The sequence below is a fragment of the Varanus komodoensis genome, unplaced genomic scaffold, assembly GCF_004798865.1.
Source record: "Varanus komodoensis strain SLA01 unplaced genomic scaffold, ASM479886v1 scaffold2, whole genome shotgun sequence".
Taxonomy (NCBI): Eukaryota; Metazoa; Chordata; class Lepidosauria; order Squamata; family Varanidae; genus Varanus; species Varanus komodoensis.
In genome coordinates this window covers 20193255-20218004 of record NW_025335568.1, presented here as the reverse complement: position 1 = coordinate 20218004, position 24750 = coordinate 20193255, and the positions used below count along the sequence as shown (strand labels likewise).

General features: G+C 39.2%; 1 protein-coding gene across 14 annotated transcripts in view; it reads right to left on the bottom strand.

The window, feature by feature from the left end:
- NFKB1 (nuclear factor kappa B subunit 1) overlaps positions 1-24750 on the bottom strand; it is an 84198-nt gene that overhangs the window by 28078 nt on the left and 31370 nt on the right. For 9 of the 14 annotated variants that reach the window (XM_044428832.1, XM_044428831.1, XM_044428833.1 and 6 more), the window contains 5 exons: positions 21995-22093; positions 9984-10132; positions 6702-6865; positions 5906-6064; positions 4253-4357 (listed from right to left, as the gene is read on the bottom strand). In XM_044428832.1, the coding sequence (XP_044284767.1) occupies positions 4253-4357; positions 5906-6064; positions 6702-6865; positions 9984-10132; positions 21995-22093 (676 nt within the window). The remainder of the gene's footprint in view (positions 1-4252; positions 4358-5905; positions 6065-6701; positions 6866-9983; positions 10133-21994; positions 22094-24750) is intronic. The other 5 variants (XM_044428839.1, XM_044428840.1, XM_044428842.1 and 2 more) reach the window with 1 other exon arrangement.

Sequence of the window (24750 nt, the reverse complement as noted above, 5' to 3'; positions counted from 1 at the left end):
GGCCCACAGGCCAATTGCTGGGATGGGCAGGGCACGGGGGAGGGGCCCTGTGGCCTTCAAAGTGCCAGCGGTGCCCAGGCCAGCTGCGGGATGAGGGGCCCACCACCACTGCGGTGGTGGAATACTTGATGCGGCCCAGCCTCACCCAGACTCTACTTCCAGCAGCCCCTAGGTAAGTTGAGTTTGAGACCCCTGGTTTAGGACCATACCTGCCCAAAAAAAATCTATCTTGGACATCTCCTGAAGCCCTGTACCATTCCCTTTTGCCTCACCAACTGATGCACAGGGGATGCTATGTAAGAGAGGCCTTTCTTAGTACTAAGTGATGCAGTTGAACAATCACCTGTGAGGAATGCTTTAACTTGGGAGACCTGCAGTGAGCAGGGAGTTGAACCTGATTGTCTTATTGGCTTGTTCCAGCCCTATTGTTTTATGATAATATGGTAAGCACAAACATTTGTATAGCACAGCAAAACCCTGGACGAATCACAATGTTAAAAAAATCTGACATTATGCTATTCAAAAGAAAGACCGTCTTTGAAAATTTTAACTACGTGTAGCTAATTAATCTCTCTCTCTCTCTCTCTCTCTCTCTCTCTCTCTCTCTCTCTCTCTCACACACACACACACACACACACACACACACACACACAGAGAGAGAGAGAGCGAGAGCGAGAGCGAGAGCGAGAGCATTTACTACTATAACAAAAAACAATCCTTTATCCAGAACATGTCTGGAGTTACCATTCCAGACAATATACTTGTTAACTTGTTTGCTATAATGGTTTCAGTTGTTTCACAGATCTCCTATGTATACTTCCATCTACTAAATCCATTTTTAAAAACAGCCATTCATGAGCACAATGAGACAGATTGCTTTTCCAATATGTATCCACATGACTTTGACTACAATGAACAAATTTATTATCATTATTTAGGCTCATAGAAACAATAAGGAATTTAAACTCAAGCTATAATCAGATTTAGCAAAATAAAAATATTCTTTTTTTTAAGCATGTGGAAAGTCCCACTGCATATGAAAATGATACATTCATTCATCTGTGCTGGGGTTGGGTTCCCACAAGATACACTTTATGTTGTATTTCTGAGAGGGAAGATACAAATATGAAGGGGGTTTCTGTAGGATCTTTTTCAGTCTAATCTTAAGGGCACAATCCAATCCAAACTCAGAGGATTACTTGCATCCAATGCATGGTGCAAAAGCAGCAGTGACAATCCCTGCCATGTCTCATTCCATATATGTACACAAGATGGGCATTTTCAGCCGTCAAGATTTAGCACAGAGGAGGGAAAGTAGGAGGGAAAGCAGCTGGGACACCAGTAAGAATTATTTTAAGATTCCTGCCTGTCCCTAGAATACCTGCTTTTGTCCTTTTTGAAGCCCAGTTTTGACCAAAGAGAGGCAGCTGGAGCAGTCCTTTCCATACAAGATGTGATGGGTGAGGGGCGTAGGTTCAGCCTTCAGAGACCCAGGTCTGAGGCTGCAGGACCCTGGTGTTGGAGCTTGAAAAACCTATGACCCCTCCCTCCCAGGAGGGAGGAAGCCATAGGACTTCACCCCTAAAAGACTAACTTTATATACTATATATAGGATAGCACAGCATAGCACATATACTACATATAATTTTTCTTCAGCAATTGCAAGTCCAAGTTATTTATCCCATGGAGTCTTAAATGGGTGGCCTCCATAATAAATCATACATTTTTCAAGCACCTTTAGATTCCACACAATAATAATATTTCTTCACTAGCTAGTTTTCTAAGGCTGGAATGCTATGCACACTTTGTATGGGAGTTAGTTCCATTGAATTCAGTGGGACTTATTTCTGAGCATACATAAGATTGCACTCTACATGTACACAAAAGATTTTCTTTTTATTTTAAATTAGGAAACTAAACACTGTAACCATGGATTCAAGGTGGGGCAGTCCATCCTTTCTCTATTCTAGTTTTTAACCTGGTATATTTTATATCATTAAGCCACTTTGTTGATCCTGATAGAAAGGAAAGTAAAATATAAACTTTTAAAATAAATAAATGTAATGCACTTAAGTAGATATCAAGACAATGGGCTAATTCACTTGCCACAACAACCCCTCTGACAATAAGCTTCATAGGATGAGTTGTTAGTGGAACATCCATGATGCATCTGACAGGTGATTATTCTTTTAATTAATCAGCTGATTAATTAAACATGAACATGCACAGATCTGCACTTGTGTGGGTCCAAATTTGAAATCTTTGCCTGGGCAATATCCTGCAGAAGGTGTCTACTGTCAAAGTGTGGCACATGCCCATCACAGGCATTTACTAAAGAGGCTACAAAGAAGTTTAATTTTCACTTTGCTTTTTCTTGGCAACTGTTAAAGGACAAGCTGTCAAGGAAAAATAAACCCATGAACGACCTATGCTTGTGAAAAGGAATGGCCAATTGAACATGGCAAGATCGTCTAGGTTAATGTCTTGGACATTTATCAACTTTTCTTGAGATTCTTTGTGCTCAGGAAAGTGGAAAAGCTTTTTATGTTTGACAGCTAGTTGTCCAAATTCCAGTAACTTTTATTTATTTATTTGACAGGGCTGTTCAGCCATTTTTGACACAGACGTAGGCAGGCATGTTATTCTGCTACATCATTTGCTGGTATAAAGAGAAACATTAATCTTTGGCTCTCCAGTTTCTTTTACTTGCATGCCTTGGAGCTTACTGTGTAGCCTTTGTCCATAAGCATGGATTCTAAATGATGCATACAGAGAAGCATGCAGGCTTATATGGCAGCTCAGTGAGTACACTGGAATACCTGCAGATCTTTGGGTATTGTGTCTGGCTATCAGTTCTGTAAAACAGAAGCCCATGTTTTCCATTCTTGAGTGTTTGCCAAAGAAGTCTTTTACCCTTCTAAGTTACGGGGACAATTTTGATAGATGTGTGTTTATTTCCCATCCTTTAATCTAGAGTCTTTTTCTCAGGAAAACTCTATTAGGTTCTTCAGCATACATTTTGATTCTCTAGTACTAAAAGGATCTCAATAAATGATGTGAAAAGCAAAAATCATCCTGAAGTTAAGGGAAAACCCCCATATTTGGGGTTTCCATTTACTCAGATATCATTTTAAGCATTTAACACACAACTTTCACTTCCCTTTCTTGGATCAGGAAGGACTTTCTCAGCCTTCAGAAAAATTACTCACAAAATGTCAATATCAATATAACCAAATTCTGTAATAAACATGAATACATTCCAAAAGCAGAATTAAATCAAAATTAGAAATATGTATTTTATTGATTATATTGTTCACTTTGATTAAGTGAAGTATAACTCAACTTATAAGTCAACTATAATTCTAAGAACAATGGAAAAAATGTTGCTGTTTAACATCACAGACATCAGCCTACTCCTCTGGCAGTGAACACTGCAAATCTAGAACACAAATATGCTACAGAACACTGAGCTCTAATTATTTGCATATTCCTTTTATTTCCATCACCGTTAGTCAAGAACTTTATTTATTTATTTACACTATTTCTTCCCCATCCTTAACAGTGTTTCAGGATGGCTTACAACATAAACAAACAATAAATAAACAGAAGCAATATGATTTATTTGAATATTATACACGTATATTCAACATTATAGAATATTAAGGCAAATGCCTCTAAAATTCAACATGATAAATCTGGTCTCTAGGTCAACCTTGCAAAAGTCCAGCCTATGAGACCAAGTTTTATTCATGTATCATGGGGCAGCCAACCTGGTACCCTCCAGATGCTTTGAGCTACAATTCCCATCATACTCAGTCAGCACGGCCATTGCTCAGGGATCATGGGGACTATACTCCAGAATATAAGAAAGGTACCATGTTATTTAACTGCATGAGGTTCTCACTCATCATCATGTTAAATCCTTGCAAAATAAAGCAATATGGTATTGTGATAGCTAGTTTGTATGTATTTATTGCATGTTTGCCCTATCTTCCTCCAAGGAGTTCTGAGTACTCTACATGAATATTATGTACCCTACTATTGTATCCTTACAACAAGCCCATGAAGTAGTTTAGGCTGAAAAATGATAACTGGTCCAGAGGAACCCAGTGAGATTTAGGGTTAAATGGAGATTTGAATTCAGGTCTTCCCAGTTCTAATCTCACATTCCAATCACTACATTAGAATAACACTTAGTGGCTATCATATTTCAGCAAGATTATAAAGTAATTGAAGCAACTTGAGTTCTCACCTTTCTGAACCTTGTCACACAGAAGGTAAATCTCTTCTCCACCTGTCACACAACCTGCTGTCCGATCCATTCGTACAATTTTCAAGTTCGATGCATTGGGGGCTTCTGATGGTCATAATCAGGAAGTACTAAGTCAAATAATTTGTTGTTGCTGCTGCAATAAAAACTTTCCTCCCCCATACAATCCACCATGACAATATACACAACTTTAATGAAGTTAAATTTCCTAAAAGTCTGAAGAGACTACTGGAGGATCTGTCTCATCTTTATTATCAAGATATGGTCATATATGAACTATATTTCTTGCAAGAGAAGTTAACACAAGGTACAGTGATCTAGAGGGAGCCAAAGAAGGGAACAAAAATGAAATGTATGCACAAAACAAAGATGTAGTGCCTACTATTGTGATATAGAATACCAAAAGATGAAAGGTTGCACAACTATTATTTCCAAACAGAAAACTTGTTGGTTGGTAGGTTTTCCACACACACAGTCTGTTGGAGCCCAACTACTTTTTTGTTGTTGTGTAATTAGCCAGCTTTTATAGGCAATATTCAGGTCTTACACAGGGGGACTGGGGTGCTCAGATATACAGGTGGTCCATCACTATCACAGCATACATTGCAGACCTTCAGGGCAAGAGTAGATTTACCAGTCTGTAGCTCACAGAATGTTAGTCTGGGATGAAGATGGGAGAGTGACTGGCAGAACAATGTCCAATTATACATTGGACATTCAGGGGTCTCACCATATGGTGCTTCAAAAATGTCCAATACATGATCTGGTATATCCACAATACCACATAAAGCTTACATATTCAGGAAACCACACCTTGGTGGAGCCAATACATCATGACTACAAAGCATTCAAATCAGGACCTTGATTGCAACTGAATTCTATTATCAGGTCTTTCAACAAGCTCTCTACATATTATGGGAACTGTTTGGACTATCTCCTATATGCCTGAGCCCTCAAACATTATAACTGGATTGCAAAGAAAACCCTTGACAGAAAAGATATTTTACACAGTTCAGTCAAAAGCATGCTGTCATTTGGCAGGTCTAAGGAGCTATACCTGTTATTTCTTTGAACGTCATTAATACCTTGTGCAATTGAAGCATCAAGAGAAAGCTAAAAGGTTCAACTGGTATGACTTTGTATAAATGGCGTTCATAATGCCACATGTAACTGTTCCCTAAATTATCCTCTTTTTGTTTTGTGTATCATTTGCATAGTATACAAATGATGTTTACACACTGTGGTTATACACCATCTGTCTGTCTGTCTGTTTGTCTGATTGATCGCATTTATATCCCACCCCATTGGTCAAATTATGTTTACACATTGTGGTTATTCACCTTTTCTTTTCTTTTCTTTTCTTTTGATTGCATTTATATCCCACCCCACTTGCCAAAAAAGGCTCTCTAATGATTCTCAGAGAATTAGAGAGTAATTTTGCATAGTAATGTAAACATAGTAATGTTCTATTACATAGTAATTTTTGATTTCAGAAAAAAATCTGACATGTTGAACATTTCAGAGGATGTTAAATGGAAGATCAGCCTCTATTAACTATCTGCATAATCAAACACAAAACAAAATGTCCATTGGCTTTATTTACAGAACAGAATGAAAAGGGAACAAGGCACTCACTGCTATCATATATCGGGTCAGAAAAGACAGGTTGAAGTCTTCTTGTAAAGCTTCCAGTACTGTCAGGAAGGAATGCTGTAAACATGAGACGTACAACACTGAGGTCCATCTCTTTTGTCTGCTGAATTGCTGCCTGATGAATGATTTCTCTCTCTTGCTCTGCAACCAAATAAAAGCATCTGAATTATAACATTGTGCCTGTAATGGTGCTCTGTGGCAGACAATGGAGTTTGAGGGTGGGATGGCAATGTCAGAAAAAGAATCAAGATGTGCTCTAAATATTTTACTGGAAATAACAATAATTTGATGTAAAGTACAAGAATACAATGAAACATTCCTGCACTGAAGGCAGAGCTATAGACAACACAACTGGTATTGAAATAAGGGGAATATTTACCTTCCCTTTTATGTTTCTTACAGATAAACATGCACGTTTACCTATCCAACCATTTGTTCACTCGACTTGCACACATGTGCATACACACCACTGCTCCCCACACCCTACAAAGAAGAAAAGGGCTTCCACTAGTCCTCCACTCAACTTGAAGCCATCCACAGCTGCTTTACCTACTAAAATAAATCCCTTGGAGAAATAATTCATTGAACTATGGAGGGATTATGCACTAAGTACTCCCTGAAACAAGCATGCACGCACACACACAAATAAGATAAAAATCTATCTAAAATTATTAAAAGCAATTTGGATGAAGAGTGTCTTAAAGATTGGAAGCTACAGCTGATAGAAACATTAATTCATGTGCTAGAATGGTCTCAATTATATTAAGTCTTCACCCACCTGATAGTTGTCTCTCCCCACCACCTTCCACTTGTATATAGTTGAGATCAGGGTGTACTAAAAGTCCTGGATTATAGCCCTTTTTACAGGCATCAATCATGCGTGTTTCCAGTGTTTCCAAAACTTTCTTCTTTGTAACATGCAGAATTCCCAGATTTGGAAACCTACATAGAGATAGAAGAAAACTTAGCAAAAGTTCTCTGACACTTATCACATTCTAGTAATTACCAACTGCATTGTCACTTATCACATTTTCTGTTTGTCTGGCTTCAGTCAATTCAACTTGGGAAATGTCATTTAAAAGAAATATCCACTATCTGTGCTCACTCGGTCTTGAGAATATTATGCGCCAGGGCACTGTTACAGTTTGGAACTGAGAAAGCCCTGGTTCAACCCACCCAACACACCTATGAATTCCACTGGGTGATTTTTCTTGTGAAAATAAACAGGGAGAGAAACTATATATATTCCCTGAACAGAAACAGCCATGCTGGATCGTCCAAAGGTACAAACAGTGCAGCATTCTATTCCCACAGTAGTCACCCAGCTGCCTGCAGGAAGACCACAAGTAGGACATGAGTGCAACAGCACCCTCAGCAACCAGTATTGCCTCTGATATTGTAGGTAATACATAGCTATTATGACTAGAAGCGATAATGGACCTTGTTCTCCATGAATTAGGAAATAAATGTAAATAAATAAATGGCAAACAAAGCTCTGATTTCACAGTATTTACTCAATATTTTGTTTTTAAATGCCAGAAGGGTTTTGAGGATTTTTGTCTTAAAGCATCTGAAAATCAAACGAGGTTTAATTTAAGAGACATAGCCACAGGGGAAGCTGTCTGTTCGTCTGTCCATTGAAAGGAAGAAACATGCCCAGGTTCCAAAACATTTGTGGTGGTGGGGGGGAGGTCCTTAAGAGAAAATCTGTTATTTCAGAGTGGGCAGGAGGGGGAATACTTAGCACACCCATGACAATTCTTTCAAGATTAGACACAGAATTTCAACAAAGCAAACCTGAAGGATTGCAATCCAGTTGCTAGCTAGTTGAGTCTTAACAGCAAAAGCCTTTCAAGTGTAAAAAGGCTGTTCATGTCTTGCCAGTCTTTTCGAGGTTGACATATGTGTTCTAAAAACACAGGCATAAGACATCAAACTAGCAGTTATTTGAAATCTGAGCTAATCCTGGGAGAATGTGATATGTATTTTATTTGAACAATTTCTTTCAAAAGGGAAGTAGATTAACTAGGATTAAGTATTCCCTTTGTTGCTTTATACGTGGAACACAGAGTTTAAGGAAGTCATTGTTCCCAATGTTTAGATTAACTTCATACTGTTTTTAAGATTATTGGAGTAAAGTGACAATTTTATCTAGAGTGTAGCTCAGAAGATTTATCAGCTGATATATGGAGGACAAATGCAAAAAAGCAAAGAACCCCTGCACCTGTGAAAAACAGGGTTGACAAAAGGTAAATCTGGACTTACAATGGATGATTTGCAGGAATTTCTTTCACACTTGGAAGCAAGCATTACTTGCAAGCTAGTAGTAAAAACAACAAAATGATCCCCTTTCCTCTAAATGATACCTCTGAACTGAGGCATGTTTCAGACAACCAGGAGTGGATTTGTGTAAAGAATTCTCCTGCCACAGAGAATTCTGAGTCATTTCTGGACTTTGGATTCTGTAATACTAAAGTCCTATGCAAATATCCATCTGCAACACAGGTAAGACTAAAGTGAGAATGTGATGCATAGAAGAATGCCCCCCCTCAAGCATCCTTGAGTCCTTGGACATATCACAGATCCTTGCACAATCAGTGCAAAGTTGTCTAGAGGCTTGTAAGTACAAGCAGCCAACTATTATAAAATGCCCAGAGAGTTTCAGGTATTGGGTGGTACAGAAATGAAATGAAATAAAAGGTCATCGATGCTATCAGTGGAAACCTTGAGAAGAGTTGGAAAGAATTGGAAATTGGGGAACATATGTCCATTCATACTCTTGAGTGCATACAAGTATCTTTGAATCTCAGCCTTGAGTCAAGTGATGGCTGGCAGGAAAGCCTTGGGCACTCAGTTAACCTCAAGCCTCAGTTCATCTCAATATTAAAAATGCAGAAGACTTTCACAGGAAGATTGTGAAGGTAAATGAAAATGTGTTTTTTTTTCCTGAAACTTGGTGTAAGGGCTATATTTAAAAAAGATTAAAATATTCACAATTTTTTGCTATCATGCCAATACTGTGTTATTTCAGTACAATAATAATAAAAAAGATTTCTAAATTATCTCTCCTATTCAGGTAACTCAAAGCAAACTCTAGACAAAGGTTCTTACCAATTGCTAATTTTGTTAACAAAGGTACCACTTAAAGGTACCACTTTTGTTAAACAAAGGTATCTTTGTTTGGTACCACTTTGGGTTAAACATTGCTGTGGATATTGCTTAAGATACATGCTTTTGAGTATCTGGATATATGCACACTATATATTCATTTGAAGTAAAGAATTTTATCTTTTGTTTATTGATATACACATTTATGCATGTTTGCTTATGTACAATATTATTAATCCCATGGTCCATTGATTTGTTTTGTTTGTGTCTTTAATTAAGTTATTTCTTCCTTTTGCTTTCTTTAAACCCTTAATTCAGCCATTCCCTATTATGCATTTTGTTTCTCTTCCATGATAAAAAACAAACAAACTTTAACGTGTGCAAGCAGAAACACACAAAATTAGAAGGATCCTTTACACACCACAGCAAAAATGAATTCCTTTGTGCCTACTGCAAGTTGACAGCAATTCTTTAAATAGAGGATGGATTTTAAAGGGGATTCCTATACTTGAGATCCACTTAACCTTCAATAAAACATGCTTTCTGGAAACCCACTTGGTTACTGTAGAGGACCTGCAAGAAACCACTTTAAATGAAGGACAATTGCCTATTTAAATTTTGATTTTCATGATTTTCATCTTCCTACTTGCATTTCCAATACACTATGGATAAATTAATACCAAAGCATGCTTTGGAACTTACCTTTAACCTCAAATACTCTGCTTTCCACTCTAACTTTCCTTTTTAGAAGGAAGCCACAGTTTGCAATTATATCTAAACTGGGACAAATTTGGCAGAATAGGAAGCCGTGCCCCTAAATAAGAAGAGTGAATGGAGCACAGAGCAAGTTGTTCATACATGCTCAAATATAGTTTGGGCATTACATCTGAACTGACTCTATGGATCACAGTTTCAGAAAAATGATGCATTATAAATACAATGATGCACTTACCCTACCACCATGTCCTTTGGTCCTGCATTAACTGTGCATACTCCCTGCTCACAGTGTTTCCCCACCAAGCTGTGAGCATGCAGGTGGGGATGTTTTCCATTTGTGACTAACTGCACAATTACTTTTGCAGGCCCTGTATAATTGCAAATCTGTAAGAAGCAGATCATATCCTTTCAGTACTGGACAATTATTCATGTAGTGATTCTGCATTGATACTTAACAATGTGTTCTATAATCGGATGGTTAGGAATTAATTCAGAACTTCAAAGTGCCAAGGGCTGAAATATTACTTCATATTTCAAAAAATATACAGCAGCATAACCAGAACAGAAAGGAAACAAATATATGATCAAAGAAAAAAAATGGTGAGAAGAGTTTAGGATGATGCTTTGAAATCAGTTTCCAAAAATAGCACATAAATTGTTTCAAAAGTCTTGATTTTAGGAGAAAACTTCCAACTTGCCCCCAAAGAGTTCTTTAGACTAGGCAATCAGCTGAACAGAGCATGCTTTTGGACTCAGAAAATAACTCTTCTTAGCCACCCTGGAATGAAAATAAGGGAAGCTGGAAATACCCTGTTTTTGGGTGTCTGCTGCCACAAACTATTAAGTGCTATCATTGTGAAAAATAGAAATTAATGATTCAAGCTTGTCTTATATAATTATTTGGAGCACAACAGCTTTTACTTTCCAAATGTTTTCTCTGGGTGGGATGAAAGTAAAGGACATGACATCTAGTATTTCCCATATGTGTGCCTACTCAGAAGTAAGCAGAATTGAATCATTCAACCATGTTTTCAAATAGTATCCAAATACCAAACCTATGCATGTTTACTTAAAAGCAAGCAGGGGAAGTGTCATATGCAAGCAGGGCTAAATCACTCAGCAGCTTCTGCCCCAGGCCCCACTGACAGAAGAAAAACCTCTCATTTTGGTTCAGCAGTTTCCCCTTGCTGACTAGCATGAAAAGGAGGCTTTGTCACTGCACAGAAAAGGTTTTTAAAAAAATCTCCTATTAGCCCTTGGGCTGGAATTTCCCCATCGCTGTTTTAAACCGTTGTGTCACATATGCATAAAGAATCTTGGGGTGGGGATGACAAGCTGTGTGTGTGTGTATGTGTGTGTCCATTTGTCTGTGTCTCTTAGTAGTCTGGATTTAAATATATGATGAGTTGGAATAGCACAAGGCTTTCCCACTTTTTCTGCCACTGCCCTTATTTTGGAAGGATATTTAACACTGCATTTCTCCAACCAAATAAGTTGTTGGAAACATTCTGCTTTCCCCAAAGCACCTCAGAATAGGAATATCTGAGGGGGCAAATGGGAGCTGCTAAGATTTGCCTTACTTTCAAAATGAAGGCAAAACAGAACAACTGATTTTGAATAGCTGATTTTTCAGCAGTTTCAGCAAAATGGTTGCAAAATTGTCCTTGCTAATTTGATGTAGCCCTACGTACTATGTCTAATTTACTTTGGCTATGGCTCTAATTTCAAAAGGTGGATTTGTTTTTTCAGTATTGGTTTCTCAAGTGTTTGAAGCTCTTTCCTGACAACCAGTAGCTAGAAATCAAACAGGTTTTGGTAATATTTCCAAGGACAAATTCTAAGAATGGCCCAATATATATTCAATGATTTTTTTAAAAAAGTCCACTAGTTTTAGACTAGAGTTAAGGCTATCTTATGTTGGCTTAAGCTACAAAAAGCCAAGAAACTGGACTCTTAGACATATGCCTTAACAGGTGTGCCCCATGATCTGAAATGATGTACAATGTTTGCTTACAATGGAGTATACAGATCCAAATGCAGATGGGGAAAACAGAGCGCCAGAGATCATCAAAGATGCCCCATGTTGTCCTGGTCTTCTATTGCATTATGAAGCATCTGTATCTGACTACAGAGGAAACTGTCTGTGAGTTGACCCATGCCTGTTTGTTGCTTATAACATTAGCTGGCGGTATAGGTTAAACAGTGGGAAATGCAGTAGGGCTGAGAATAGATATTGTTGTAAATGAACTGGTGTTTATGGTGCTTGTAACTGTGTTTCCTAGCATCATTATGATTGATGATGATGTTAAGTATGTCAGAAATGTGAAGCATGTTTTGAAAACAATCCACTCATTTCACAGGCAGAGGAAAGGTGCATCTTAGCTGTAGGTGGGGAATATAATACAAGCAGGAATGAGCTGCTTAATTATTTATATTACAGCATACCTGTAGGTCAGGCCCTAAAAGCTACTTACAGAGACTTACCTAGAAAATCAGATTATTGAGCTCACAAGGCTCTGTACATACATCTTTTCTGTTGCAAAGAGATGTTGATAAGATGCAATCTGAAGGAAAGAACTGGTATCCTGGAAGGGTATGGTCAACCTTTCAACTTTCTTCTTTTCAACAGCAAAACCATAGCACCTGGCCCATTCTATCTCCAGCAATTACCATTTCAGATTCCAAAGCAACCACAAGATGTCCAGAAAAAATGTTTGCTGATGGACAGTCCAACATGGTACTGAATGATATGTTTTCTCTTATTCATGATATTGAATTCTAGACCCAAAATAAGAAACTTGAATGCTCACATCATTCAGTCTTACTGATGGTGAAGGATGCTACAAGAGTCCCCATCCAGCCAAATGTTTAATACATCCTACCACAAAGGTACTGTGGCAATTTTTGCAACACAGAAAACAGTATAAAACAGAATTCTTAATATGACTGTACACTGACATTTAACTAACACGTTTACTTTATCCCAGTTGAGAAAAAGTTCTGTTGCACAGATTGGAAGGGTAATGACAGTTTGAATCATAGTAAGAGATTTATTTTTATTATTTTTATTTATCATAAAGCCTGCCTTTAACTCTTCTTTAGATGCACTACATTTTTCTGTTTACTCATACAAATAGTAAAACTTAGAGAAGAGAGATAAATAGCCAAAAGATAACAAAATAAACTGACCATATACACTATGAGCACAAATCACTTGCACTACATGCACAGCATCTCCACATAAACGATTTTCAGTACAGCCCCAGGTTTCTTCCTCCTCTGCATATGATGTAATATGGACAACCACTCAATTAGTGCTTGTTTGTGCCTGCTGCTCATATTTCCATCTATCTCTTCCTTTCAGTAACTCATTTTATACAACACAGACATTCATCATGGGTAGCTAGCCATGATGGGTTGTCATGTCATGTGAATCCAGGCAATTGCCCCCACTGTAGGTCACAGGAAGTGAAGAATGACTTTGGCAAGAGTAGCAAAGCCACCTTGCTACTCTTGCTAAGCTCATCAGGATCACTGCCAGTAAAAGCTGTTCCAGCAAAGCCCAAGTGTTGCTTTAGAACAGGGGTCCTCAAACTTTTTCACCAGGGGGCCAGTTGAAAGCTGCTGGTGCTGGGTGCGGGCCAGAAAGGTGGTGCCAGGGGTGCGTGTGGGCCGGCAAGGAGGTGGGGGCCAGGGTGGCGCATGAGGGCTCTCGCGCTGAGGCAGGTGTGGAGCACGCAGTGAGGCGAGGGTGGGTGGGTGGGCACTGCGAGGGGAGGGGAGGTGAGCAAACCGCTGCCTCCCCACGCACAGGGCGAAGTGGGCAGTGGTGGGCGGGTGTGTGGTGGATCTAAATAGGCATGGCGGGTCGGATCCAGCCCCAGGGCTGTAGTTTGAGGACCCATGCTTTAGAACATGTGGGGAGGCAGCGGTTTGCTCGCTCGGAGAAAATGATCTCCAAGTGAGCAAGCCACTGCCTCGTGTGCCTGCCTCGTGGCACATGCCCACCCCGCCTCACCTCGAGCCCCACCCCCACCTCAGTGCTCACGCCCACATGCGCCGCCCCACACACACTGCCGGCACCACCTTTCCAGCCCGCACCCAGCACCAGCAGCTTTCAACTGGCCCCCTGGTGGAAAAGTTTGAGGAACCCTGCTTTACAGCAACTGCTACTGGCTAGGTCTCTCTGCTCTGATTGCTTGTTACAAACATAGCTTTCTTTTTCTATGCTTTTTTCCCTCTTTCACAACCTTTTTGCAACCTCTTCCATGATAGTCACTGACAACTACTCAAAAGAGCCCAAGCAGCACACCAGAGTGGCTGTCACTGGTTTGCTACTTTTAAAAAGTATTTTTAAGTACCAGAAATGTTGTCTCGTTCTGTCTGTCTGTCTGTCTGTCTGTCTGTCTGTCTCTCTCTCTCTCTCTGGTGTGTAAGTGTGAACTTGTGGATGACAAAAGGAAAAATCCTGTGTGGTCAACGTTATGGTAAGTGTCTGCTGCCAAAGCAGAACTGGTATCAATCTTTGACTGCAAATAGGCCATTTTGTTACTTTGCTTCCCACTTAACAACTGTCAAATGAAAAGCATAACATGGGCCAATGAATGTCAAACACTGTAGGAAAGTTCAGGGGATATCTTCAGCTGATCCAGGCTGTCATATGAGACAGAATGTCTGAAGCTGGCCTACAAATGTAAAATCCAATTGTGTAGGCCTCATTTGCATGTTTGTCTAGAAAATAAATGGAAGATCAATTATGCACTTGAGGCCTCCATACATCAGATATTATTAATGTAGGTCAACTGGTTAGGCATTGATCATGTAGATGTGAGATATGACAGAGGTGGCCCTGTTGGACTGAAAATATATAAATTCCCTCCATGTTCAGCAAATGTTGAAGATTATAACCATTTTTATAAAGCTAAATGCTGAAGTTATATTTCAAGGCCATTATTGTACATGAATAAGGAATTCCAGGGTGCTTTCAGACCAGACCAGACCAGACCAGACCCCGTTTTTCTTGACGCCTTGCTTTTTAGACCTGTTCTTTGGTTTATTTGGGGTGCTGATTCATAAAATTGCATTGGCTAGACTGTATTGAATCTAATTTCTTAGATACGGTCAAATTTATATAATTTTTAGTCAGGTTTTGAAAAGATCTTGCTGATCATCTTTTTCTTCTGTTACCTAGTTTGTGTTTTTGTGTACAAGTAAGCAGATATAGTGAAAGTGTTTACGTACTTTACATCAGAAACACTGGATTCTAATTAGACAGCTCATAAATAACCCACATTTCATGGAATCAATGAATGAAATCGAATTTTGTGTCCGGTCTTCATTTGTTTGTGTCAGGAAAAACTTCCTTGGCTACAAGAAGGCAGACAACTATATTCAATTAGTAGAGGAGAAGCTCTTTCATTTCAACAGGCTTGGCTAAAAAATGAGTGTTAAAATCCACTATCTGCACAGTCACTTGGATCGCTTTCCAGAGAACCTCAGTGACTTAAGCTAAGAGCAAGGTGAAAGATTTCACCAAGACATAAAAACAATGGAAGGCAGAATGCAAGGAAGATGGGATCCACACATGATGGCAGATTACTGCTGGAACTTTATATGGGGTTGTCCTGGCAGATCCCACTTGGAAATCTTACAAAAGGAGCTTCTTCTCTGTCAAATGATTGGAATGTATCATAAACCTGTGGTTTGAAAGAAGTAGATTTAGTGTATTTCACTTTTCTTTTAATTTTTAATGTGTTTTCTTTCATGCTATAAGTGTATTAAATCAAACACTCCACTAAAATATCCTGATATTTGATGGGTGACTAGAATGACGAGTGGTATACGGCATTTATGCTGTATCTCAAAAACTAGAGCTAATGGGGAAAAATTGGTCCCAGTTTTGGAATCAGTGGGTCAAATATACCCAAGAACAGGTCTAACATTCGAGGCACTAAAATCTGTGTTGGCCAGTGATTGTAAGTTATTCATAGGTGAAGATATTACTTTAAAGAACTATGAAACACCACAGCAATATATTGCTATTATATATAATGGTTATTCAAACTGCGTTACTTTTCTCTGCTTTTTATTTTAATTTTGGTTAATTAGCATGATTTTAGTGTGTTTTATTGCTTGGAAACCACTTTGGAATTATTTTAGAATGACAAATGTGTAATAAATTGAATAAACAAATACAGTATCTTGGAATTACTTTGATATTGCATGAACAACAACCTTCTTCACAGGAACAGTTATGTAGGAAAATACGTTACTGGATCTATGTGAGAGCTACAGGATCTGATTGCTAATTGAAATGGATTACAAAATTCATTCCCACCTAAAAGAGCTTGGAATTATATGGCAGCTATCTACCCAAACACCTTGCCCATAAAAGGGCCTGGATGAAAGGAAATGAACTGAAGTTCAGTCAAAACCAGATGAATGGTCATAGGTAGCTTGTCTTCTTAGGTTACTGGTGTTTACCTAGTGTGGATTTTCCTCTCCCTAAAGAAATAAATTCATAGTTTGTGGGTAGTCTCAATCCATCTTTGCTATTAGATGTTGCCATTAAATGGCACAGGTTTTCTCCACAGAAGACAGGGCACCAGTGTTGGCCCTACCTGGGCCGAAATAACCTGGGCAAAGTAAGCCATGCCCTGCTAAACTCCATTATATTATGTGATGTGCTATATGTGCTGCTGCCTTTGAAGATAGTTTCTGCAGTTAGTCCAAAAACTGCAGCTTAATCCAAAATTAGTTATCTGGGATCACATTATGCCTGTGTTGCATTGAATAAGTTTGCCAACGTTGCCCTTTAACTGAAATGGCTGAAAATAGCTCTACTGAGGAAATGCAGGAAACAATGTGCAGCCACATCTCAGACCATGCATTGGAATTCAGTAGCTTACTGTGCTGAGACCTGAGGGGATTGGATTGCATCCTAACAGAACAATCGTATGGCCCTCGGGCAGCATCTAGAAGGCCATAAAGTTATTTAAAGTCTCAGCTTCAAGGGTGAAAAGTACTACCACTTGGAGTTGAGGGATATAGTTCAGCAACATATTTACATTTTTAAACTGAGTCCTCATGGTGGCTAAGAAACCCATATTACAGGGAAGACAAATCATCTCCCTCAACCACACAGTGGACTAAAGACCTTACAACACTGGCATCCTATGAGAGAAAATACTACCAATGACAATGTCATCTCAACACTCACCCTGATATTTTACGTATTACTGATGGGAAACAGGAACTTTCAATATATGCACATGTATATGCATACATATGTATTATTAGTAATACTCTCAAAATCAATTTAACACATCTTTGTTCATTGCTTTGTGACTGTATATTTTTGTTTAACTTTTCCGTTTCTGTATACCAAAATGTTCAAAACCCTTTGCAGCTGGGGATCCATGTCTGGATTCCCACTAACCTCCTCACAGCTGGAACAGAAATAACTGCACTAGCTACAAGAACTCCAAAGTCACTCTGGAGTTTAGTGGGCATTCTGGGGGACACGGAGGGGAGCAGGCCAGCATTGACAGATACAGTGTACTTGGTAGCACCTCAGGCTCCTCCACTTTTCTTCTGAAATGCCACATTTACACAGTTGAAACTAGTCATCTAGCTGTTTTCTAGAGAGGGATCCTTTACCTCCAGGCTTGTCCTACTCTGCATAGTATGTCTATAATCCTCTGAATTCAAAATGTGTACCCTCTTTCCCTAAATGTCTTTGGTTATTAGATGTTCGATTAAAGCAGGAAACTTTACCTTGTATTATAAAGCATCTTTTTTAAGCCATGCCCATGGATTGTGGTTGGTGGTGTTTAGAAAACCCCAGCATCCATTTTATCCTTATTGCTTTGTGGCAGTATCCAAGAGCATGTAAATACGGGCACGAGATCCCTAAAGGCAAGGTGTCCACTGCTATTTAACCCTTATCTGACTCTAACAAATTCTTTCCTATAAATTTCATTGTTCACTATTGGTAATGTATTCTCCGGAAGGAAGGGTTTTTATACAAACACTAAGATGTTTACATTTGAAAAGCTAGTCTGTCTATGTTCCTGCCTGAAATCACATCCCCTAAACTTAGCTTAGGAGTCTGTTGTCTGCATTAACATCAGAGTATGCACCACAAATTTACTAACAAGAAGAGTTAAAAACTACCTGATTACCTATGGGCAAAATTCATTTTACCATAAAGGCCATATTGACTGATATTCACAATAGTGAGCTTAAATAGACTGGAAGTGTTGCCATTCAAGAAGATGAAGCATTATGTTCAGGCAGATGATATGCAAAATATTTTCTCTATCTACTGGCTAAACTTGAAAACAAGAACAGGCACTAACAAGCCAGTGAAGTAGCCTAGAGGAACTTCCCCATATTTTTCTGCCAGTCTTTCCTAACAGGTGTTGCCTGTTAGGAAAGATTTATACAAACCAAAAAAAAAAAAAATTACAATGTGAAATAAATATGAAGAAGACTGACAGTACATTCCTATACCTATCTACTCAGAAGTAAGCCCCACTGAATTCAATGGAATTTACTTCCAGGTAAGTGAGCATGGGACTGCAAGCTGAGGAACAAAACTATGATGAAAGATGAAACACAAGGTAAAATATTAATAAGGGGAAATGCAAGCACGCAAAACCACATGCCTTGCCCATTTCCACAGACAGACAGACATCTGTGACGTTATATTTTCCATTTAAATAAATACTTTTTTCACTAATAAGTTCTAGAAATACACTGAAATCCATCTAGATGTGAGTGCAGAAGTGAAGTTCCTTTCTTTAGAAGCCAGCCCTGTTCAAATAAAAAGGGAAGTCTAACGTTTTTGAAACAAAGAAGCATGTGCTATTGAGGTGAGCCAAAGTCTGCCCCTTCCCTGACTTACTTTACTGCACTTCAGCTGAGGTAACTTTTCTGTCTAGCCAGCTCACTTCTGGAACTGGAGTCAGTGCTGATAATAAAAATTCCTGAAGCAATAGAGTACAAGTGAGATGGGGCAGGCCTCAGCAACCTTCACTTGCACTTTTCTTTGGCTGCAAAAGTAGACCCCCACCCCCATCAGACATGTGGACAGACAAGCATGGCTGCTCCATCATTCATTCATTCATTTTTCGATTTATATCCTGCCTTTTTCCTACAAAGGGCTCAAGGCAGCTTACATCTCCTCCTCCATCTTATCCCCACAACAACCCTGTGAGGTAGGTTGGGCTGAGAGCCTGTGACTGGCCCAAAGTCACCCAGTTGGTTCCATGGCTGAGCGGGGACTAGAACCCAGATCGTCTGAGTCCCAGTCCCATGCTCTTAACCACTACACCACACTGGCTCTCATCATATCTAGTTTCTCCCAGACTTCTATCTTTAGTAAAGAAATCAAGAAGTTAGATGTATGCAAAAACATACATGACAAAGTGACAAAATATGTAAAGTTGAATGACAAAGTATGTAAAGTTGTTAAACCTGCTATCTCAAAACATTTACAGGATCTAGAGTTGAACACACCAAAAATTAAATTCTGTAGTCCAAAATTCTGCACGTGTGATACACAGAACCTTTAAGGGAAGACACTTTATATAAAATGGTTTCAGAATCTGAGACTTTGCTTCAAATTCAGGCTCTGTCATAGACCTGTTTCTCATAGAGTTGGTAAATTTGTGTCTGGCTTTACCACTTCTAGCAGGTAGCTCTCACAAATGAATTCTGCTCTGCACAAGAAAATATTCTTGGCACATAAATGATTAGTGGGTATAATGGAGAAGGTGCTGAGGTTAGCCTTCTTCCAACCTGGCAGATTCGCTTTTGTTTTCCTCCAGAAGAAAATTTTGCATAAAAATTAGGCAAGTTCCACATTTCTATCAGGAATGTTGCAACGTGTTTTTCTCTTTAGACTTGACATATGAGACATTAAATTTGCCTTTTTTTTCTCAAAACAGCATAAAATGTCATGAGTATTTACCAGGAGAGAGCAGGAACTTAAAAAGGCCAGACTGAATTCCAAGAGGAATTTTTGAATTCAACCAAATAGAAAGAGATTCTAAGTTTTAGACCAGTTACTATATTACTGTTATTATGAATCTGCTCAAACTATAGACATCTGTAAATAAACAGCCATCTTCTCCTCCAAAGGAATCTGAGCCAGTAAAGCAGAGATGCAGAGGGTATGGCCCTCCAGGCACTGTTGAACTGCAACTCCTATCAAAGCTAGTAAGGACTGCCAATGGTGAGGGGAGCTGTAGTCCAACAGTATCTGGTGTCCCACACATTCCTTAATCCTCCTGTAAACCTAACTCTGGAACTTCATAGCCCCAAGCAGTTGTTAAGTGTATAAATGTGAGAACTGAAAGTGCGTCTTAAGTAGGGAAGTGCAGGTAAGCCTTTCCCCTAATGTCCTTTCAGCCTAAAGGGCTAATAGTGCTGGAACATACAGGCAGCATGGAACTCACTATTACAGGGTGCATGCACACAAAGTGTGATAGTCTACAAAGCAGCACCACTCAGGCTCAGTGCAATTGTGAACATACTTAAACTGAGAACAAGCTCCACTGAATCTAGTAGTGCAAACTTCTAATTCTATAGATTCAGCTTGCAAAACACAATGACATTAACAAAAGATCGTTAGTCAGTTGAAACCCAGTCGAATGGTTTGGGTTTTAACTGGAAAGGAAAGCATGCTTGCAAAGAAGTATTGCCATTTACATTTTCAGGATAAAGCAGGAAACCAGGTAAAGAAAAGGAAATAAGCATACAGCCTCTGCTTAATTATTTTCCTTATTCTCTATGCTAATATATCACAAACAATAAATACACTTGAAAGCCTCATTATCACCTCATTTACCTCAGAGGACAAGAACATAAGAAGAACCAAAGGTCCTGCTAGGTAGTATTTTGTTTGGAAGCCCACATATAGGACATGGGCTTAACAGTACTCCTCCATCCTCACCCCCATTCATGTTCTCCAGCAAGCAGTGTGGATAGGCATACTGGTATTTTTTACTTAGAAAAAAACAAGGGGGAGACATGGCAGCAATGTACAGTAGAAAGTGGATACGGAGATATGTTTCTTCTTTCACAGTATTAAAACCCAGGACCATCCCATGAAGTCGAATGGCAGGAGATTAAGGATGGATAAAAGGAAGTACTTGTTTACACAGCACATAGTTAACTCTATTATTATTGTACTACATTTATATTCTGCATTTTTTCTCTTGTGAGGAACCCAGGGGAACTTACATAGTTCTCCTCCACTCCATTTTTATCTTCACAACAATTCAGAAGTTGGTTAGGCTGAGAGTGAATGACTGGCCCAAAGTCACTAGTGAGTTTCATGGTCAAGTGAAGGCTAGAACCTAGATGTCCTAGGTCCGTAATCCAACACTCTTAGCTACCATGCCATACTAGGAAATTCACTTTCATGATAAGTAGTGATAGCCACCAATTTGTATGACTTTAAAAGGGGTCTTGATAAATTCATGGAAGATAAAGCTATTGATGCAACTCTGTGACCAGAGGCAGCGTGCCCATGCACACTAGCTGCTAGGAAGCATGGGCAAGAGGGTGCTGTTATACTTATTTTGTGCTCATGCATTTCCAGTGGGCAACTGTGTGAACAGAATTACAGTCCCTTGGCCTGATCCAGTATGTTCTTATGTTCTCTAAGTCTCAGAAGTATGCTTTCCTATCTTCTCTCTCCATTATACTACCGGATGTGGGAAGTACAAAGTTCTACTTAGTACTGTAAAAGTACAAACTAAATACTAAATATATTTGTGATGAATATCTTTGGCTTTATATATTCTGTTCCTGCTTTCTGCTAGCTTTCCAACATACATAAACAAAAACTTGTAATTATGTGCAAGCTATGCTTCCTTTTATTTGCATTTTGAATTAGAAGAATTAGATCCTACACAGTACAATTTTCATTTTACTAATCAAAATAAGGTTCCAGTTCATTTCTTAAATCATTCGAGTATTTTGTTCCTAGGCAAGAGATTTTCTACAAATACATCCTGCAAGAACTGCAGATTTTATCCAACTGAACCATTTAGCTTCACAGAAGAGTATTCTGAATTATACAATTAAATACAAATGAAGTCTCTCCAAATAGGTTTAAGTTGTTCCTCTGAGAAGACACCTGTCCTTTCCCATTCTGCAAGTTGCCATAAAATTGGCAGTGTAATAAATATAATCAGTTCATATATATATATGAGAAATACATTAGGAACTTACTTTAACTTGTGGATATGACTTTTTGTTCTTTTCACTAGAAGCTCCAGGAAGTCCACCGTGTGATGGTCCTTCACAAACATAGCGGAAACGAAACCCTCTCTAAAAAATATTAGTTTAAAGGATTAATAAATGTTATTAATGAACTAGTTTCTTCATATATTGGACAAGCAACAGAAAAATTATTACAGCTTTCTTTTTTGGTCAGGCCTTCTCTGTCCTAAGAAATACCTCTTTATATTGCTTTAACATTACTGATATAGTAAATATTATTTTAAATATTATACAGCTATATTATTTACTATTAATATTTATGTTATTAATATTTCTTGGCCAGTTTTCAGGGCAGATGCTGTGCAAGGTGGTATACAACAGTAAAACATAAAAATACTGTATTAAAAACAATAACAAAATGAACAGTAAGGACACTGCAAAGCCAGAAATAAAAAGAGCAACAAAAACAGTGACAACAGCAATCATATCAGGAGAAGGCTACAATAAAAGAATATGTCTTAGAGGCCTTCTTAAAAGCCTGCAATGCTTTTAAGATGAAGCATGGCAGACACCCACTGGCAACATATTCAGACATTTGAGGCCACTACAGAAAAGGCTCTCAGTGGTCACCCACCTAAGTGCTCTCACAGGTAGGCACATGAGAAGGGCCTCTCATGCTGATCCATTTTTAATGGCAGCAGAATACTGGTCAAGATGAAATGTATTCTGGCTCTATGTTGTATGTTAATTATCTTCTTAAGTCCCATTAAATTCATTGACAGTTATGAGAGAGAGAAATTGATTGATTAAGAGAACAATTAAGTTCAGATTGACTGTTCCAAGGTCAGAGGCCATTTTATGATAAGAGATCTAGCTCCCTGCCCTGCCCTCTCTCTGCTCTCTGAGATCTCTGAGTAAGAGATCTGACCCTCTCCCCTGTACTCTTATGGTCAGTGCAGAGACTGAGCTTGATGGCTCTCCAAGGTTGGAAGCCTGACATTGGAAAGGAAGAAAATAAGCTGTTCCAGAGGGCAGGAAGGAGTGGAAAGGCCAGGATATTATTTATGCTGAGCTTGATCCAGCCTCCTCCTTCAATGTCCCTTTGCTTGATAGACATAAAAAGCCAGTCTTAAAAGAAAGGAGGAAGAGGAAGAGGAGGGTGTATAACCCTCCACCACCCCTCTCATCCTTCTGTTTTCAGTCCAATAGGGCACAGGAATCTTGGAAGGCCCTAAGTACTGAGGGTATTAACAGTAGGACTATGCCCTCAATCAGTGGTGGTGAACCTATGGCACGCATGCCACAGTGGGCACGCAGAGCCCTCTCTGTTGGCACAAGAGCCAAGTTACCCCAGCATTGCCCCAGCATATGAGCATTGGATAACAGCAGATATAGGGGTAATGCTCATGCTTGGAAAGGAGTAGCGGCATCAGGCATTGATGTCACAAGCCACGACACATTAGCTGTGACTCGTCTGAGCTTTCGCATGGCTGGTCAGTGTGCTGCCAAGGATGGAGTGGCTGTTTTCAGGTTTTATTGCAGTGTTGGCAATTTGCGATAAATAAGTGGGTTTTGGGTTGCAGTTTGGGCACTTGGTCTCTAAAAGGTTCATCATCACTGGGTTAGGGTTACAAAAACAAGGTATCCTGGTATGATTTTGATGGATGGAATGTGTACAGAATGGGCAGAAATGCTGAGATGTGCAGAAAAAGCTACTCAAGCAAGGCTTTTTCAAAATCGCATTATTTTCAATGGAACGTTAGCCCTATATTAGGGTTACGGGAGTGCACCAGGGCAGGGTTAGGGTTAGAAAAAAGAGATGTCCGGTCATGATTGTGATGGTTGGAATGTGTTTAGAAGGGGCAGAAATGATGAGCTTCGCAGAAATGCTGCTCAAGGAAGGCTTTTTCAAATGACCTTCTTTTCTATGGAACTTTAACCCTATATTAGGGTTAGGGGTGTGCACCAGGTCAGGGTTAGGGTTAGAAAAATGAGCTGTCCGGGCATGATTTTGATGGCTGGAATGTGTTTAGAATGGGTAGAAATTATTAGCTGTGCACACAAAGCTGCTCAAGGAAGGCTTTTTCAAAATTCCATTATTTTCAATGGAACTTGTGTCCTCTATTAGGGTTAGTGGTGTTCACCACAGTGGGCACATGTCCCACAGTGGGCACACAGAGCCTTCTCTGTCGGCATGCGAGCCAAGTCGCCCCAGCATCTCCCCAGCAGCCGGGCATTGGATAACAGTGCACATAGGGGCCATGCACATGCTTGGAAAGGAGCAGAGGCACCAGGTGATGATGTCACGTGCTGCAACTCCTCCAAGCTTTCACATGGCCAGTCAAGTGCACTGTCAAAGATATGTCCCCTAAACTAAAACCTCTGTTTTTGGGTTTTATTGTAGTGTTGGCACTTTGTTAAAAATAAGTGGGTTTTGGGTTGCAGTTTGTGTATTCGGTCTCTAAAAGGTTTGCCATCACTGCCCTAAACTATCCTGACATTTCTTGGTATACATTTGGGAACTAAATACCATGATAAATAATCCTAAATATACCACAAAATATTTTGTCTTATAGTTACTATCATACTCTCAATTTATTAGGAGTAAAGTTTGAACACCAACTACATTCAGATGGTGAAGATTCTTTCAAAGTACTCCTTTCCAGCATAAGGAATTTAGAACAGAGTCAAAACCATGTGGAATACACAAAGTGCAAATGTTTTATTGTTCCATCTTATGTCATGTTAAATGTGGGGTGACTTTT